The 15,869-nt window shown below is 35.9% G+C and overlaps 1 protein-coding gene across 2 annotated transcripts in view; it reads left to right on the top strand.

Annotated features, from left to right (window-relative positions):
- Window positions 1-15,869, top strand: part of LOC123541392 (ribosomal protein S6 kinase alpha-5-like) — a 49,236-nt gene that overhangs the window by 23,026 nt on the left and 10,341 nt on the right. For both annotated transcript variants that reach the window (XM_053544633.1, XM_053544638.1), the window contains exons 4-13: window positions 3,201-3,316; window positions 5,431-5,625; window positions 6,423-6,526; window positions 7,558-7,702; window positions 8,667-8,828; window positions 10,272-10,394; window positions 12,642-12,718; window positions 13,528-13,672; window positions 14,944-15,114; window positions 15,465-15,674. In XM_053544633.1, coding sequence (XP_053400608.1) covers window positions 3,201-3,316; window positions 5,431-5,625; window positions 6,423-6,526; window positions 7,558-7,702; window positions 8,667-8,828; window positions 10,272-10,394; window positions 12,642-12,718; window positions 13,528-13,672; window positions 14,944-15,114; window positions 15,465-15,674 — 1,448 coding nt within the window. The remainder of the gene's footprint in view (window positions 1-3,200; window positions 3,317-5,430; window positions 5,626-6,422; window positions 6,527-7,557; window positions 7,703-8,666; window positions 8,829-10,271; window positions 10,395-12,641; window positions 12,719-13,527; window positions 13,673-14,943; window positions 15,115-15,464; window positions 15,675-15,869) is intronic.

The following is a 15,869-nucleotide window of genomic DNA, read 5'->3' as shown; positions in this document are numbered from 1 at the left end:
ATTGATCAATGAAAGATTAAGTTTGAGGATATATATTTATTTTAAGTAAGTCAATAATTAGTCTGTCTGTCAAAAACTTTATCCAGACTACTCGGACACTACCCATTTGATTTCAACCAAACTTTGTAGGAATATTTAGTACTCATTAAATCTGTAAGAAGATCCTTTGGAAGCGTAGAATGCTAGACTAAGTCTAGGTTTTTGTATTAATAGCATTTTTAGGATGGATTTATGACTCATAAAAGGTCCTTTCTTGACAAAGTTTGCCAAGACAACTTTTCCTATACCACTGTGTTTTGAAGAGTGCTTAGATTAGCCTTTGGCAGTCTTGTTTTTAAGTAGGAGATTTTTGTCGCTCACATGTAAAAAAGTATTTGACCTAAGAGTCATCAAACATTGAAGGATTGTTATTCAGCATGTGAATTAAGTTGTGTAGCTGTGGTTTTGTTTGGGATTTCGATCAGTAAAACCAGAGTTATAGCCCTTGACTTTGTAAAAAAAGAAAGTATTAAAGAAAGTTTAATATTTTTCCTTTAGGACACAATTGTTCGTTTCCTAGGCCTAGTTATGAATGCTTTTCTAGCTGTTTTTGATACATCACATATCTGAACGCACTTACTGCGTTTGCTGCTTATTGACCGAGACATTACAAACCGAGACTAGGCAGTTAATTTGTCATGAAAGGATAATGAACTTTATTTACTAAACTGAACTTTTCAAAATTGAAATAATTTCATAATGCAAAATACAGTGAAACACTGCTTACTTGAGCATCAATGGCTTGAGCACCCCTTCTGGCTCAAGCAATTAATGAAGTCCCCAGCTATTTTTGTGATATATTTAGCTAAAAGTGAGCTATTGTGATCACCCTGAGTGCGTCAGCTGTCTGTAGTCAGTCATTCATTGTCTGTCATCAATATTTTGACTGTTAACACTCTGGAGATCACAATTTTGGTCAAATCAGAATGAAACATTGTCAGAATGTTACACTCAGTAACATTTGGGACAAGTTTGGGTCATCTGGGGTAAAAAACTAGGTCACTGGGTCAATCAATAGGAAAACCTTAACCCTTAACAAAGGCTAGTTTTCTACCTCATATTCATAAAACTTTGCCAGATTGGTCCTCTCTATGAAATTTAGGTCAGTATTGAAGCCAGTTCACCTGAGGTCAAAATCTAGGTCAGTAGGTCAAATCATAGAAGAACCTTGTTAACATTGTAGAGGCCACATTTTGCATTTGATCTTCATAAAAAAATTGTCAGAATGTTTGTCTCCATGAAATAACGTCAAAACTATGAATACTGTGAAATCATTAATATTCATGGGGGACTAAATTTCGTGGATTTTGTGGCTGAGTCAATCCACGAACTTTAATCCCAACGAACAAGTAAAATTCCCATTCATTTTATATTCAAAAGTTAAAATCCACAAATTCATATCCCCACAAAATTGCCGTTTTGACCAAAACCACGAAATTTCATGCGCACGAAATTAAATAATTCTACAGTATGTGAAATCTCAGAAAAATATTGTTAACACTCTAGAGGCCACATTTTCTGCTTGATCTTCATAAAAAAATTTCAGAATGTTTGTCTATGAAATCAATGTCATGGTTTGAAACTGGATTATTTAGGCTAAAAACTAGGTCACTATGTCACTAGGTCATATCATAGAAAGACATGGGTAGCACTCAAAAGGTCACATTTTTTACTTGATTTTCATGAGTCTTGGTTGGAATATTTGTCTGTTTAAAAGCTAGGATAAATTTGTAACTGGGTCACTAAGAAAAATCTAGTTCAGTTGGTGAGATCATAGAAAAACTTTGTTAATACTTTACAGGCCACTTTTCAATTTGATCATCATAAATCTTTGTCAGAATTTTTGTCTGTATGAAATCGAGGTCAAAAACCATGTCATTAGGTCAAATTATTGAAAACCTTGGATAGTGATCTAACTTATTTGCATGAAACATGGTCAAAATATTTGTCTTTATGAAATCTAGGCCAAATTAGTTACTAGTTTATCTGTGGCCAGTACTAGGTTAGATGAGCGATTCAGGGTCATCAGAGCCCTCTTGTTTTCATCTTTGAAACGCTTGATAACATGAGCATTTTGCTCATCCCCTGGGACCTTAATTGATCCATATTTACCATAACTCACATTTTTGTATCCTGGCAAGTTAATTTAAAAAAGCTCTAAGTTCTTATGTACTATGTGGACTTATAGTAGATCTTCATTTGAATTTGGTGAAGTAACTGGCCATACTGTTGTATACCCAATTCCATACTTTAAATTTCAAAACTTGCTTTTAAACTATGTCTTAGCAAAAGTTCGGCAAAGTTAAAATTTTCCATTTTGCTAGTATAATTAACTTTTCTTTCTTTACTAGTCTATGCTGGTTTGAATTAATATTTGTGTTTATTGCAAACATAAATGACATTGTTTGCTTCTATTGAAAAAGAAAGATGCTGCTGCCGGCCTCCCTGACCCAGACCCGTGTCTTCAATGAGTGTACATTAAATGCTACCATAGCTATTCCCCTTGAACAGCTTGATAGATTCTTACCAAACCTGGTGTGTTACCTCTTTGCATTGCACTTCTTCAGGTTACTGTGAAATCATTTATATTCATGGGGGACTAATTTTTTTGTGGCAGAGTCAATCCACAAATATTAAATTCTAATAAAAAAGTAAATTCCCTTTCATTTTATATTCAAAAGTTAAAATCCACCAATTTATATTCTCATGAAATAGCTGTTTTGGCCAAAACCACAAACTTGCATGCCCACGAAATGAAATGATTTTACAATAGTTCAAAAATGGTTTTCTTCTTCAGCACAAATAGAGGACCAGAGCAGCTACAGATCAACTGCCATCTTGTTTGTTTGTTTGTTTTGGGTTTAACGCTGTTTTCAACAGTATTTCAGTTACGTATCGGCGGGCAGTTAACCTAACCAGTGTTCCTGGATTCTGTACCAGCACAAACCTGTTCTCTGCAAGTAACTGCCAACTTCTCCACATGAATCAGTGGTGGAGGAAGAATGATTTGAGACACAATGTCTTTTATCAAATCGTCACGGAGATCATACGCCTTGCCCAGGTCTCGAACTCGCAATCCCCCGTTTTGAGCTTGATTCTTAGTTTGTTTCATATTAACAGTTATCTATACATTATTAAAATGGAACTATTTTTCTTTCTAGATTATGTAAATGGTGGGGAACTGTTCACACATCTGAATCAGCGAGAACATTTCACAGAAGCAGAAGTGAAAATATATATAGGAGAGATTGTTCTTGCTCTTGAAACTTTACACAAGGTAAATTATTATTAGGTTATTTAACATTGTACCATACAATATGGCGATACATTTGGACAAGTACCTGTTTGAAAAAAACTTATTGGGTGAGTTGATAGGCAAGTCCAATATGTTTTGCAGATGGGTAAGAGTCCAAACATATCTTGTATTGTATACTAAATAATCTTTTTATTTTATAAATGGACACAATTTCATGTAATAAATGTTCACAGGAACATTGCGTCAAGTGTTTACAATTTTCTCTTATTTTGAGTGATGTTAACACATCATTTAAAGTTCACAATTATGTATGTAGAATATTGGATACATAAAGCTTTCAAGTGTTTAATGCTCAATAAATATTGTTACTGTGGTTGTTATACGCCGGAAGGGAAATATTATGTTATGATGCCGGTGTCCATCTATCCGTCCGTAAGATATTTCGTGTCCGCTCTGTAACTCTTGAACCCATTGAAGGATTTCAAAGACACTTGACACAATATTCACCACGTATAGACAATATGCAGAGCACATGTTTTGGATGGCTCGTTTTAAGGTCAAGGTCACACTTAGGGGTCAAATGTCATATGACTTTGTTTTGTGTCCGCTCTGTAACTCTTGAACTGCTTTGAGGATTTTAAAGAAACTTGGCACAAATGTTCACCAAGTCAGTGGCTTTTATCATTTAGTTAACATTGGGATTCAGACCAAAATTGTTTCATGATCCAATATGATATATATATCATATCCAATATGGAAATATGGTACAAATTTGAAGTGCTGATTGGAAGAGAGAAATAGATATAGAATGATACTTAAGTATACCCCCACAAACGAAGTGAAAGGCTTGACGGGTTTAAATGATTCTTGGTACACAGGTGTAATGTCATAAAGTACAGGTCAAGTTTGATTTTGGCTACAAAACACCATTTTTTGACTTAATTTTGGCCCTTTACAACTTAAAATTTGCCAAACTCATGGTTTCCAGACAACTCATGAAAGGCTTGAGAGATTGAAACAATATTTGATACACAGGTGTAACAACATAAAATACAGGTCAAGTTCCACTTTGGCTACAAACCAACAATTTTTTGACATAGTTGTGGCCTCTTTCCAATTTAAAATTTGCCATACTTCTGTGACAAGGCTGTATTGTGGGGGTATTATTCATCACTCCTGTGACAGCTCTAGTTTAAACTAACTGTTAATTGTGTAGTGGCCTTGACCAGTAACAGCATGGATACATTATTGTTTGTAATAGAAGAAATAACACATTCATTTAAGTCATTAACCTTTATATCAGAAACATATAACTGTTTGTCTCTTGTATTATACTTTTAGTTAGTCCATTGTTCACTGTTGTTCAGATATAAATTCATAGAAAATAATTGCATGATTATAATGAAAACAGTAGTTATGACAATAGGAGATTATTGTGCAGGTGATAATTCAAGCAGCCACAGTTTGTGAAATAAATGCCAGAATGTCAAATAGACTAAGTTTCAATTCAACAATGCATGTCTATACATAGAAAATTTTGGCATACTTATTAAAAACCACAATTTTAATTTTTTATCAAAACTGCTCCAAAAGTAAGATCAGTATTAGTATGCAAACATTACAAAATGAAAATACCTCCATCAGTATTCAGACATGTTCCAAAAATATGGCGGGCCTTAGAATTAAAGCCCCATATTAAAAACAAAACAATGCAGTATTATAATATTTATATTGTATCCAGACATCAACCTGAAATTTAAAACGGATTGCAAAATTCAAATTTTGTTGGGCTCTGTTTAACGACTATGGCTGCATAAAGCAGAGTAAACAAATAAAAACAGATAAAACAAAACAAAAAGTTATAATTCAAACCTATTTGTTTACAATTGTAGAGGTACTATGCTCCATGACTGTTTCCTGGACTTCTGACCACTCCCACCAGGATTCATACTTGCAACCTCTCGATCTGGAGTCCAGAGATCTAACCCGGCACCACTATGATAATGTTTTGATTTGTTTGATGTTTTTGGCTATATCATTATACATAGACTTGACCTTTTAGAAAAATTCTTGTGCTGTGTGCTTGCGGAAGACGTAAGATGGCGTACTGATGTATATATTTTTGTATGTTTCAGCTTGGCATAATATATCGTGACATAAAATTGGAAAATATATTGTTGGACAGTAGTGGTCATATAGTGCTTACAGATTTTGGTCTCAGTAAAGAATTTCTGCCAACGGATCAACTACATAGGGCATATTCATTCTGCGGGACCATAGAGTATATGGCTCCTGAGGTGGTTGAGGGAGGGCATTCAGGGCATGACTTTGTAAGTATGAAGTTAAAAAAATCCAGGGTTTGTTTGTAGATTTTGGACTAGATTGATAAAATTGATTAATTGATTATCATGTATGTGTGTGCAAGCTTATTTATAGTCGCCACTGATGATCATATGAGTGACTCCTCCAGAAGACTGTTAGTAATTTTTAGTAGGAGGATAGTGCAAGATAACAAGACACTTTGATTCCAGAATTTTGCCTGGTTCTTTAGCGTGCCTTTATCCTCTATTTATAATTTTTAGTTGGAGGGATGGGGGTTGAACTCACAACCCCTGGTTTTGTAGTCAGACTATGTTACTACTGGACTTCTATGTCTTTTCTGATTATCATGATAAATGTTTTATTTCTAATTAGGTTTTACTAGCATATTTTCTGGAAATCTGTAACACTGAGGAATGATAGTGTCTTTCCTTCAAAAGAACCAGTTGGCTCATTGATATTTGAGATTAAAACATGTGGTCTATTATTTTGCTTCATTTTGAAATAGCTAATTTTTTTAAGAAAAATGCATCATGCTCTTACTAGAGGCTGTATGTTTATCAAACTCCCAATTAGGGTTAGAGAAACCAATGATTATTATATTCTTTTTCTAGTTAAATATTATACATGTATTATCATTGTTTTTGGCCTAGGACAATAATAGTTGTCTGTATTTACCTAATTTCATGACAATCCATCTTTGTGTTAATATTTTCCAAACCTTCAGTAGATTTATTGAAGGTAATTGAAAGAAAAGAAATATTTTTAGGTAAATAGATGAATGTTTTCTTGACCGCTCTCTTTACAGGCTGTTGATTGGTGGTCGCTAGGGGTGTTGACCTATGAACTTTTGACTGGTGCCTCACCTTTCACAGTTGACGGAGCAAGTAATTCACAGTCTGAAATCTCAAGGTATGCAGTAGTATATTTCAGAAAAGTATTTTGAATATGGTCAAATATAAAGGTATTTTATTTTAAAGTGGTGTTTGGCAGGAAATAGCAGATATAGTATTTTGATTTCTACTTTCTGATGTAATTTCTTTCATATATGGAGAAATTGCTAATAATAAAAATAATAGAAATGTCAAATTACCCAGTTGGTTGGCTAAATTTAACTGATGTTTTGATATTGGCAACACAGTTTTTAGGGGACTCTTTTTCAAGGATTTCATGATTGTGTCAATCAGAAACTTACTGTAAATCACAACAAACAAAACTAGTAAACTTTTCATGGATTCATAGCCCCACAAAGCAGAACCACGAAATCTCGTGCCTACAAAATTAAATGATTTCACAGTAAACAAAAATGAAACTAACTAGAAATGCTTATAAGTTCTCAGTTCAGAAATAACTGGCTTTATATTTTAAGTTCATTTACTACAGGTTATTGCATAGTGATATTATATGTATTGATATTTCTTATGATAAGCAGTTGTATTTTTGTACTGTCATCTTATGATACTTAGTTATGCTGATTTACTTTAGCTTGATAGTGATGAAAGCTTCAAGCTTATTTGATTCATTTTTGAGTCTGCTTTCTTGAAAACTAGCACTGGCGTCATATGAAAAGGTGTGGTCGTGACACCAGTTGGGCTCATTTCCACGCCTCGCAGGTTGAGCGGTGGACACCATAACCAATAAAACCACCGCTCCCTTCAATATTTAATACTTGATAGAGCACAAGATTATGAATGAAGAGGTCCTACATGGATGGGATGTATATCTCCTCCACAACTTGCCGTAAAGTCATTGCTGAAGTAATTTGGACAACTTCTCTGACTCGTGTTAGGAAGTTGTCAGATGTTTAAGTGCAGGTCAGTTCTAGCACTTGTTAGATTAACCAGCTGCCATTACATAACTGAGATATTGACAATGTTTAAAATCAGCATGAAACCAAAATCAAAACAAAGAAATTAATCATTAATTTTGATATCTTGATACAGGAGGGTTACAAAAGCAAAACCGCCAATGCCAAAATCATTTTCACCAGTTGTCAGAGACTTTATCCTGGCACTGCTTACCAAAGAGCCAAAGAAAAGACTAGGGGCTAGTGGAGCGGAGGAAGTTAAATGTCACAGATTTTTCAAGGTTTGACATTTTTAGCATTTGTCTTATTGGATTCCAGATATAACAGTTTGCCGTTGATTTAGGATAATATGAGAGAACTAAATGATGTACTTTTAATAGACATTAAAATCAGTCTGGTACGTAACTTTTTTTAGGAAGTTCATACATGTACTATCATTGGAGTATTAATCAGAGACTTTTGTGACCAAAAGTTTGCGGAAATTAAAAGCAATCTAATAATACAAGGTTTAATTTTCACTTAAGCCATCAATTTTTCCTCATATCAAATAATGTGAAATTTGAAAAAATAATCTTTCGCAAATATTTACATTACTTTGATGATAGAGATTGAGAGCTCATACTTAATGTAGAAGTTCAGAAAGGTTTTAGTATGTGTCTGATGTGTCAAAGTTGAGAACATTAAAAATGCATCCATAATTGTTATTTAGACAAACACTTCTACCATGCAACACGTAAAATCTATTCTTGCAGTCAGAAATATGTACAGTAAGCTGCCTGATAAATTTACTGGATTATTTTTAGCAGAACCATTGCTATATCTAGCAATTTACTATATGCACTTATATAATATGCTCCTCAGTTTAAATCTCAGAGGTCAGTACTTTCCACGAAATAGGTCTAACTTATATCTGTGCTTTACAGAAGGAAGATTAGGGAACCAGTCTATATGTTCACAGAGAGCTCAGCTAAGTTTACCAGAATGCATGAACCTAAAACTTCTCTTTCAATTCTGCAGTTTCTCTCGCTCTGCCCCTGTGGTAAGATAGCACTGTTACTGCTGGTTTAGGATGAACTTCATGCCCTGAGTGGCTGCGTTTATATATAAAGCACCTTTGAAGTTGATTTGTCATGAGAAATGTACTAAAAAAATTCTAGTATGATATATCTACCTCTATATTGCCTTAAGGAAATTTTAGAGAACCACACTGGAATATGCAACTAAAAGATTTCTTTTCATGTGCAGGGAATCAACTGGAAAGACCTTGCAGCTAAAAGAATTCAAGCACCATTTGTGCCAAAAATCCGACATGAGTTAGATGTAAGCAATTTTGCGGATGAATTTACCCGCATGCAGGCAGCTGATTCCCCAGCTATCATACCAACTACTGGAGACAAACTTTTTAAGGTAAACAGTATCTTGGTTAGAAATGTAAACAAAACAAATGTAGTTTTCTATTTTCATAGATGTTTTTAAGTCAGAAATATGTGACATTCAGGCAGATTAAGGGTGTTTTATTTTAGATGTAAATACTAACTTTTCTGGTTAAAAGGTTAAAAGTAAATATGCCAGAAAGGTCATTAACCCTTAGCCTGCTGCAGGCGAATTAAACAGCCTTTGCAAACAGCTTGGAACCAGATCAGACGCCGATTAAATCGGCGTCTGATCAGGTTCCAAGCTGTTTGCTACTCTGACAATATTTCTTCCAATTTTGGAGCAAATTGAATGAACTTTACAATTTTAGCAGACGACATTTCCAGCAGACGACAATTTATCTAGCATGCTAAATGTTAAGTAGTAAGACCCTCTGCTTTTACTGTTTCCATTTTATACTTAATAGAATAACTGTAATTTAAGGTCTAAATAGAAAATTGGTAATTCATTTATCTTTGAGAACAAATTACAAATTATAACAGTTTCCATCATCCTGAGAATATTACAGGAACATGGTCAATAGTTGGATTAAAAGTATGCTTTTGTGGTGTATTGAACTTAATCTGAAATGAGAAGATCCTAAATATTGCATTCTTTGAGCATTTCCATATGGAACATGTGCTTTGTTCGCACTTTTTCACAGTGAGAAAGCATTCTACGGGGAATGAGACAGCTTATGTTTATGTTTCAGTGATGGCACGCTGTGTGCATCGGAACCATCTGTAGGGGTTTGATGTGTGGAAAGAGCCAGTGTGCATCTATTTTAGGGTCACAGACCACCACTGACTGGCATTTTGCTAGGACTGTGCAACCCTCTTATTATGTCTCCCACCACACAGTGGTGTGGGAGACATTGATTTACTCCAGTCTGTGTGTGTGTGTGTGTCTGTCTGTCACAAAGCTTGTCCGCACTCTGTCGAACATTTCTCATCCGATCTTCACCAAACTTCAACAAAATGTGTCTACCAATAAGTGCTCGGCCAAGTTCGATAACTAGCCAACTTGGCCTAGGCACTTCGGAATTATGGCCCTTGAATTACCAAAAACACTCAGATTTCTTGCGCAGTTTTACCCCCAAACCGATGCCTATACTACTAGTAGTATAGGCGTCTTTTTGGTGTCAAGAAAGCGCATGCACATGTGGATTAAGTAAACAGTATATAAAGACTGACTTACTATTTAGATGATTAGGCATTTGTGGGAGACATGCGCTTTTCTCAAAAGCATCTCTAGTTTTCTTTCTCATTTTCCAAAAATCTAGGATAGAACGTTTATGAAAGTTAGGAGTAGGAAAAGTGATGTTCTCTAAATATGACTAAGTCAGCCCTGATGTGGACATACTTTAAATGAAATATAGATGAATTTTAGATTAGTAACCTTTGACCTTTAATAACCAGGTCTGATTTATAATTTCAGGGTTATTCCTACGTAGCACCATCTGTTATATTCAGTGATAATACTGTGAGCAACGATCTCCTTAAACAAACAACAGATCTACAACCTGACAACAGACAACTTCTCTATGCTAGTCATTTCAAGGTAAGGCACCATGTTTACCTAGGCACTGCAAAATAATGATATTTGGGTTAAGTATATGTTTCTCTAGTCATTACAAAATTTTGATTACATGTCACCAGTCCTGTACTTTACACAACAATTATTTATTGCATCATTAAATGGATGTCTTTTTTGCACCTGGAATTGAAAAGAGGTTTTCCCATATAAATTTGATGAGAGTTAAGTCACTTAGCAACTGATACTTCGATGAACCTATATTTATTATTTTTATCCAAAAATTATTTTATGCAAACACTTTATGTGTAGTAAGTGAGCCATGCAGAGGCCAACTTAATTTTGCTGGAAGGAAACTTTGTCAAAACTAGTCCTGTTTAGATTAAAACATACAAAAATAATAAATAATTTCATTTTCCTTTTTTAGCCCACCATCATGATGATGGTGGGCTATTAAAATCACTCTGCGTCCGTGGTCCGTCCGTCCGTCATTCCGTCCGTCCGTCCGTCCGTCCGTCCGTCCGTTAACAATTTCTCGTTATCGCATCTCCTCAGAAACTACTGGGGGGATTTTGACCAAACTTTGTCAGAATGATGTATTGGTACCCTAGTTGTGTCCCCCTGAAAATCAGACTGGTTCAACAATTTATGAGTGAGTTATGGCCCTTTGTTTATTTCTATAATTTATATAGATTTATATAGGGAAAAACTTTGAAAACCTTCTTGTCCATAACCACAGAGCCTAGGGCTTTGATATTTGGTATGAAGCATCATCTAGTGGTCCTCTACCAAGATGATTCAAATTATTTCTCTGGGGTCAAATATGGCCCCGCCCTGGGGGTCACATGGTTTATATAGACTTATATAGGGAAAAACTTTGAATAACCTCTTGTCCAAAACCACAGGGCCTAGGGCTTTGATATTTTGTATGTGACATCATCTAGTGGTCTTCAACTAAGATTGTTCAAATTATACCCCTAGGGTCAAATATGGCCACGCCCTGGGGGTCATATGGTTTACATAGACTTATATAGGGAAAAACTTTGAAAATCTTCTTGTCCAAACCACAAAGCCTAGGGCTTTGATACTTGTAATGTAGCATCATCTAGTGGTTCTCTACCAAGTTTGTTCAAATTATCCTCCTAGGGTTAAATATGGCCCCGCCCCGGGGGTCACATGGTTCATATAGACTTATATAGGGAAAAGCTTTTAAAATGTTCTTGTCAGTAACTACAACATTCAAACTTGGACCACATGTATATTTTTGAGTGGCAAGATGAACCTTGACATGAGTTGACCTTGATTTTGACCTAGTGACCTACTTTCACATTTCTGTAGCTACAGCCTTCAAATTTGGACCACATGCATAATTTTGTGCACTGGAAAAAACTTTGACCTTTATTTTGACCTAGTGACCTACTTTCACATTTTTGAAGGTACAGGCATCAAATTTGGACCATATGCATAGTTTCATGTTTCAAAATGAAATTTGACATTGATTTTGACCTAGTGACCTACTTTCACATTTCTCAAGCTACAGCCTTCAAATTTGGACTACATGCATAGTTTTGTGTACCGAAAAAAACTTTGACCTTGACATTGACCTAGTGACCTACTTTCACATTTTTGAAGGTACAGGCTTCAAATTTGGACCACATGCATAGTTTTGTATTCTGAAATAAAATTTGACCTTGATTTTGACCAAGTGACCTACTTTTACATTTCTCAAGCTACAGCCTTCAAATCTGGACCACTTGCATAGTTTTGTGTACTGAAATGACCTTTGACCTTTACATTGACCTAGTGACCTACTTTCACATTTTTAAGGTACAGGCTTCAAATTTGGACCACATGCTATTTTGTATTCCGAAATAAAATTTGACCTTGATTTTGACCTAGTGACCTACTTTTACATTTCTCAAGCTACAGCCTTCAGATTTGGACCACATGCATAGTTTTGTGTACCGAAACAAACTTTGACCTTTACATTGACCTAGTGACCTACTTTCACATTTTTGAAGGTACAGGCTTCAAATTTGGACCACATGCATAGTTTTGTATTTCGGAGTAAAATTTGACCTGGATTTTGACCTAGTGACCTACTTTTACATTTCTCAAGCTACAGCCTTCAAATTTGGACCACTTGCATAGATTTGTGTTGTGTACGGAAATGAAATTTGACCTTGAGCTAGTCAGTAAGTCTTGAAATTTGGAACACTCAAAAATGGCACATTGGTGGGCGCCAAGATCACTCTGTGATCTCTTGTCTTTCAGAGTTCTGCATTCTTTCATCAGTATGATCTTGACTTTAAGACTCCACCATTAGGGGATGGCAGTTTTTCAATATGCAGGTAATGGTTTGACTCACTTCTTAAATTTGTTTTGATATTTCTGCAAGTGGCTATTTACAATGGTAATATGTCTTACATGTAACCTACACACGCTACCTTTTTGCGTGATAGGAGAAAAGATTTTTTTACAGAAAAGTTCTAGACTGACTCATAATCTTGAGTGAAATCTTTTCCATAAAGAAAATTACTGTCTCAGTTTGAAGAAATTAATGCATAATGAAACAGAAAAGAAAATCAAATTGTAGAACAACAAGTGCATATATTTGACATGTATTTGGAGATCAAGCTTACCAAGTTTGAAATCATGATAATTGAGCTGCGCCATGAGAAAACCAACAGAGTGGCTTTCTGACCAGCATGAATCCAGACCAGCCTGTGCATCTGTGCAGTCTGGTCAGGATCCATGCTGTTCACTTTCAAAGCCTATTGCAATTAGAGAAACCATTGGCGAACACGATGGATCCTGACCAGACTGCGTGGATGCGCAGGCTGGTCTGGATCCATGCTGGTCGCAAAGCCACTATGTTGGTTTTCTCATGGCACGGCTCATATAATAAATCATCCTTGTGAAAATGTTATTCAGGTCTGGAGCTACTGATTTCACATTACTTTTTTATGCAGAAGAATTTAATAAAAAGAGGTTGGGATGCCTCTGTTGTCTGCCAGATGTAAATGATTTGAAAATTGCAGGGGTCAGCCATTTTACTTGCGAATGCTGGAATTATAGTATAAGAAAACTAGACTAAGTGTAACTTCTTAAAAACTGGTATCTCAGTCACCTTTTCCCACCTGTTTCTTTAAATTTACAGGAAATGTTTACATAAGAAAACCCAGTTACCTTTTGCAGTGAAGATTGTTAGTCGGCGTATAGATGTAAACAGGGAGGTAACTCTGCTCAAACTGTGTCAGGGGCACGAAAATATAGTACAACTTGTTGATGTTTTCTTTGATGAGGTAAGGGGGATGTAGTTTTACCAATTTTTGTCGAGCCCGCTTGAGCTTGATATAGTTGTCACTTGGCGGGTTGGTGTATGTGCGTGCATGCGTCCGTCCGTGCGTGTGTCTATCCGATTTTGGCCGGACCATAACTTTGACATGCATGGACCAATCTTCTTTATATTTGGCATGAATGTTTACCTCAATGAGGAGGAGTGTCATGCGCAAACCCCATGTTCCTATCTCAAAGGTCAAGGTCACAGAGGTCAAAGGTCAAATTGAAGTTTGTCCAGAGCATTTCTTCTTCATGAAGGGTGGGATTTTGATGTAACTTGGTATGAATGTTCACCATTATGAGACGGAGTGTCATGCGCAAGAACCAGGTTCCTAGGTGTAAGGTTAAGGTAACACTTAGAGGTCAAATTGAAGTTTGTCTGGAGCATTTCTTCTTCATGCATGAATGTTCACCATTATAAGACGGAGTGTTGTGCGCAAGAACCAGGTCCCTAGATCTAAGGTCAAGGTCACACTTAGAGGCCAAAGGTGCTGGCGGGCTCAACATTCTGCCCTATGGCAGGCAGAATGTATTTCTAGTTTAAAACATTTGATTGCCCTATTTTCCCAAATTTTTCTCACAGTTCCCATGTTTTCCCAACAATTGCAAAAAAAAAAGATACTGTTCTTTCTAATCCATGTTTGTTTCTTTCTAATCCATGTTTGTGAGTCTTAGTCTGTTTGCATATGCTAGGGGGCCTCCGTGGCAGAGTGGTTAAGGGAGCTGACTTGGAATCACTTGCCACTCACCGTTGTGGGTTTGAGCCTCACTCACCAGTTCTTCAGCTGTCTTATTGAAGGTCGGTGGTTCTACCAGATGCAAGCCCGAGATGAAATAATGCACAGAGGGGCACCTTGGGTGTTCCTTCACCATCAAAAGCTGGAAAGTCGCAGTATGACCAGTAATTGTGCCGATGTGATGTTAAACTCAGCAAAGCTTACATAGCGTAGCATCATGATATGATCATAAATGTACCTTATGATATTAATGTATCTGGATGTTCAAGTTTCCCTGGCCATGCCATTGTCCATTGGGGTACAATACATAGTATCAAATAAGTCACACATTTGATAAAGTTAATGATAATTCTTGCAAACTTATAAAGCAAAAAATATGTATGGTATAAAAAACAGTGACAAAAGAGGGCCAATTTGAACTTACTGACAATTTTAAGTTACTTAAAGTTATTTTAATCAGCAGTAAATAAATAAACCTTTTTTCGTTGGATTTTCAGCTACATACATACATGGTGCTTGAGTTATGTCAGGGTGGGGAATTATTAAACAGAATACGTAAGAAGAAGAATTTTTGTGAGCCTGAGGCTAGTGAGATTATGTGGAAATTAGTACAGGCCGTGGATTTCATGCATAGTCGAGGGGTCGTTCATAGGGATCTGAAACCAGAGGTAAGTGTATCATAGTTTATTATAAACCTGCAAATTTTCTGTATGAAATACAGGATGAATATCACTAACGAATACAAAACCCAGTATTCATCTTCCTTCAGATTTGGAAAAATAATTCAATGGTGGGACTACTTGCTTTAGTTGTGATGTTAAATATGATGTCAGAAAGGATGTAATGGTGGCGTCTTGACGTTCCTAGTGACAAAAACTTTGATGTTTCAAATAAATTTTCAGTCTCATTTATCTTGAACTATACATTTGAAAATGATACATTCTTACCCAAGTATTAGATGATAATATGCTTACTTGGTGATGATGTTTTGCAGTTTTCATACTTTGTCTCTTTTCAGAATTTATTATTTAAAGATACTTCAGAACAAGCTGAGGTGAAGATTATAGATTTTGGGTTTGCTAGATTAAAACCTGGGAACCAGCCATTAAGTACACCATGCTTTACCTTGCCATACGGGGCACCAGAAGTGTTGCTACAGGCAACAACCAATCGGGACAAAGAAGGTTATGATGAGTCATGTGATCTCTGGAGTTTAGGTGTTATACTGGTGGGTATCTATAGGAACAGCTTCTGTTATATTCCAACTTCTCTGCAGGAATATTGTCAAACAGTCATCCCTGCCAACATGAAAATCACTTGATGATGGCAAAACCATTTGACAGAAAAGTGGTGATATGCTTGGCAATGCCTAGGAAATCAAACTCTTGCCATAACCTACAGGCGCATTTATGCATTTATGAAA

This window comes from Mercenaria mercenaria, chromosome 1, assembly GCF_021730395.1.
Source record: "Mercenaria mercenaria strain notata chromosome 1, MADL_Memer_1, whole genome shotgun sequence".
NCBI lineage: Eukaryota > Metazoa > Mollusca > Bivalvia > Venerida > Veneridae > Mercenaria > Mercenaria mercenaria.
Note: the sequence above shows the minus strand (reverse complement) of the source record. Positions and strands in the feature narration are given on the sequence as shown.